Below are 4337 nucleotides of genomic sequence, written 5' to 3'. Positions count from 1 at the left end.
AATAATATGCATCCTCAAATGCATTAACACCAGCTAAAGAGACATAAAACGACAGGAACTAGACGCTTTGCGTCCTTGTTACCTAGAGAGAGCCCTCTTCTACTAGAATTGCAATTAAGTAATAACAAAACTCGCATTTCTTGTTCCTAAAAATACAAACAGAATCTTTTAATAAATTGTAGAAATCTGTATGATATTATAATTATTTTCGCTAACATTCATTGCGAATTGACAAGAGATCAAATAATTCATTGCCATGAGAAGTTAAAACTGAAACGATAACCTTGATGCTTGAAAATTGTATCAGTAAAGCAAGATGTCTTTGACAAAATAGATGGCTGTATTTGAATAAACTGTGCAGGTAATGATGTAAAATAGACACTGGCAAGACTGGTCCGAACTTCGAAGTTGAATCCCATTGCCGAGAAATTTGAACATGTAATAATTTCCATTTCCTCGAAAGGTTGAAAATCATGAAAAGCTTAGAACAATGTCAGGCTGTAAAGAAAAAAATTCACGCCAGATCGCTATCAACAGTGATTTTGGAATTGGTGTGTCCCAGTGGCAAGAACAACAAAATACAGGTATTTTTAATGGTACATATATACATTTTCAGTGATTTTTTTAGCAAATCCAAGAGGAGACTGTAACAAGCGGACGATCCTGCCACGCCAGAGAAATACAGCCGCCCGAATCCACCACACTAAACTTGTCACTGTAATTCCACAGCAAAAGTTTAGCCTGGCTGATCGCATACCGGCTCGTATTGCAGCACTGAAACCCTAACAGCTCAAAGACTGAACGCCATTCCTCTGTAGCTTTTGCGCAATTGTTATTTTCTGCAACAAATTTTGTGACAGTTTGTGTAAACAAAAGCTTCTCCGCCATTTCGCGCTCTACAGAAAAATTCCCTTCCAAAGACTCGAACATGTTCGAGAAATAGTGAAAAGCGTTCTCCAGTCCGCCGCGCAGGTCGTACTCTGCGATCGTAATAACTTTAGGGCGGACGGAACGAGCAAATTTCAGAGCTTTCAGAAGAGCCGGTTCAGGGAGCTCAGAGAGGCTGAGCATGAAATTCAGTGCCAGGCACTCTTCTTCTTCGAAATTGAAGCTGAAAAGATCGTCCTCATTAATTTCGCTCAGCGGTTTCAGTACGGGATTGTACTGTAAATCCAGACGGAGCATCGAAGCGAAGGCCGTGAGCCTTGTTCCTGTAGATCGTAAAGAAGACGCCGATTCTGCTGAATTTGGAAGCGCCGAGATTTTAATCTTGCGAGGTTTTCCCTGCGGTCTGGAAGAGAAAGCCTGCAAAAGCGCCGCCCACTGCACGCCCTCGCGGATTCCGAAATCGATAATATGAATTTTATCCGCCTTCTCTGCCGTTTCTAAAATGGCCTGATTTGCAGTTAAATGTGCAAATTTTAAATAAGGAGAAGCCTCATTTAGTGCTCGGTAGGCCAAAGCCTGCCCTCCAGGCTCCATTATTTCCACATCTCCGCACAGCCTTCGGGCAAAGTAGCTCACAAGTCTCTCCCTTGAAGAAGAACAAACCCTAACTGGATGCGACAGCAGCTGCAACTCCTCTAAAGCCTTTGCGGCTTTACCAATATTTCCCGATTCTGCTAATTTAGCGTAACGGAACAAAAGGTCCGCTAAATCTGGCCGCGGCTCCATTAGATCCTGTGAAGGAGAAGAGCAGTACAGAGTCGCATCCGAGCTCTCTGTGGAATCGCAGTCGTTTGAGCAAATTTCATGCTCGCACAGATCTTTCGCCAGCCATTCCATCCAGTCTTCTGTTTTACACTCGGCAGTTTCAGGCGATGTGAAACGCTCCCCGGCCAGATTCGAACTCGAGACCTGCAGGGAGTCGCTGAGGTCCGAAATCGTTGGCAAATATGGTGCATCAACGTCCCAGGTTCGAATCCCGGCAAAGCGTATTTCCTCCTCTGCAGCTAAGATTGCTTCTATTTGAGAGAAGTGGTAATACGAATAATGCTGTTGGGCAATGTTGTGGTTCTCAGTCTCCATTGAAACACAGACAAAATGCTTCTGCTCACAAGATCGCTCTGCATAAATAAAAAATAGCAGACATCGTCATTCCTGCGTATGATTTTTTCTCTTAGTAATAATGATGACAGCGGACACCATTTCTCATAAATAAAATCCCAGGTACCATAGGAAGCTATGAAGCGTAGCAGATGTGGACCCCGCAAAATGATAGCGGATGATGTCATGGCATGGTTACGGACGTGGCACGGACCCCACCATTTAATACTAGAACAAATAAAGTTCTGACGGCGTCCACGTGGAGATGTGGGTCCGGCTGAGCTCGTCCGCGACAAGTGCGCTATCATTGGCCCACTGCTCAAAGCTGCACGCGTAATGTGATTAGCCTATACTAGACAGGTAACCCTTACAAATCTACATTGCTGTGTTGTAGATAATTTTTAGAATGTAGGTTTTATCCGTGACTTGTAAGTGTTATCTATTGCTATTGATTTTGATGATTAATGATTTAATGATATTCAAAATTGTTTTAGATAAATGCCTCGACATTTTATATTTTTTTTTATTACAATTAGGTTTAGATCATGAAAATCATAATCATTAAGAGAATAAAATCCTAAGATATGTGAACACGATTCTTTTATTGAGTTAATCAATATAAATTTAAGATGTTATGATGTTTAACATGGTAATTAAGAATGGAGAGTGCATGCATGAGATTTTAGAAATTGTCTAGTGTTAGATTTGTAAATAATGTCTCTCGCCTTAAAAGTTTTTGTTGAACTTTAAATTTAATAGAAGACATATTTGTAGATCTAAGTAGTAGTTAGTGAATATGTTTTCTAGGTACATATTCTCCTAGTAATCAATAGTGTTCTACTTCGTAATTTTACTTATTGTGTAACAATCCATTATGGTCAACCTCAACATTGGAGTTGGTGACTTTCTTAACCATGCAAGGGATAGGTATAAATAATAGAGCCAAAAGATGAGAATTTCGTATTTTAGGCATGAGGCATAATTCAAGACCTTGCCACTAGTCTTGGATTAGGCTTCAAATATAAGACTTGCTAGAATTGTTAAGTCTAACATTTTGACAAGAATTGAAGGAAATGGTAGAGTTTGGGAATAAGGTATACGAAATGGATAACTCACGTGCTTTGACAACTTGTGTATACTTGGGGAATCAAACATACATCAATGCTTGAAACTTTTTGGACCTTAGATAAGCATGTGAGGAAAGAGTAGTACCTTGACTAAGGGAGATTTTGGAAATAGGAATTTGACCTTTGGTCCCAAAAAAATGATTTGAAAGGGGAGAGATTACATCAATCTAAGGCATGGTCCAAAGAAAGCAAGCCTAAATATACATATGAAGAAACAAATCTCTATAAATGAGAAATCACTCACTAAGTGAGACACCAAATAAAGTCATCCACAAAGGGAAGAATGGAAATATGTGCTTGAAGAGCAAGAAACCATTTTTGACATCCAATATATCTAATATGACTAACTCTAGCTCATTAACATGTAGAGCCCAAAAAGTGTAGATTAGAGTGATCAACCTTGTTTAACATTTAGAATCAAAATCAACATGTTTCATTTTACCTACCCAATAAATTTGGGGCATCTCATAAAGATTTATCACAAGCAAAATCATAAAAAATGGAAAAGCCAAAGCCTTATACTAGTCAACTAATAAGTGAGAGTTATATCAATTTCTTGATGAAAGTTTACAAAAGAATAATGTAGTATACACTTGATTCATTCTCTTACCTACTTTTTCTTTGGTTGGTAGCCTTCTTAATCTATTTGAAGATATAGATATATAAAGTCATGGTAACCACTCTAATATTTAGGTTTTCCTAAGCATGGTAGTGCAATAAGTATTAGGACCTTTTTTTCTATAATTGTGCAAAGGACCAATCATATGGAGGTCCTAGGAGTTAGAAATCCAAGAGTCCAATGTGTAGTTCAATAATTTTATGCCCCAGATAGCTAATACTTCTCAATTAATTATGTATAAAAAACACTTCTTTTGAATATTTATTGGATTGAAGTTTGAAGATATCATGAAGGATTGGAAAATTGGAGAAAAAGTTTTAATGCAATCTAGGTTGACTCAAATACTTGGCTAGTTTGGAACCTACGGATTGAGGATTCCCTTTCAATAATTTCTTTAAGCCGATAGGCTTTCTCCCTAGGAGACTTTCATCAAGATTTTTAGAGTTTTCGACATTTTCGGACGCTTGCAAAGGAGAAAACGAGCTCAGTAAACAAAACACTACCAGAATTTTCTTGTTAGAAAAAATCTGTGAGGTGGGGCCTGT

At 38.6% G+C, this 4337-nt stretch overlaps 1 protein-coding gene across 1 annotated transcript; it reads right to left on the bottom strand.

Annotated features, from left to right (window-relative positions):
* Positions 1–321: 321 nt before the first annotated feature.
* Positions 322–2153, bottom strand: LOC149537328 (SCARECROW-LIKE protein 7-like). The gene has a single exon (XM_089802839.1). The coding sequence runs from the start codon at positions 2026–2028 to the stop codon at positions 625–627; it is 1404 nt and encodes a 467-aa protein (XP_089658965.1). The 5' UTR covers positions 2029–2153; the 3' UTR covers positions 322–624.
* Between the last annotated feature and the right edge of the window lie 2184 nt (positions 2154–4337).

The sequence above is a fragment of the Cupressus sempervirens genome, chromosome 9, assembly GCF_028749045.1.
Source record: "Cupressus sempervirens isolate cs-2001-9-10 chromosome 9, ASM2874904v1, whole genome shotgun sequence".
NCBI lineage: Eukaryota > Viridiplantae > Streptophyta > Pinopsida > Cupressales > Cupressaceae > Cupressus > Cupressus sempervirens.
Note: the sequence above shows the minus strand (reverse complement) of the source record. Positions and strands in the feature narration are given on the sequence as shown.

Bases quoted from the DNA above. Each gene is read 5' to 3' on its own strand.
- LOC149537328 (XM_089802839.1), bottom strand. From the start codon at position 2,028: ATGGAGACTGAGAACCACAACATTGCCCAACAGCATTATTCGTATTAC.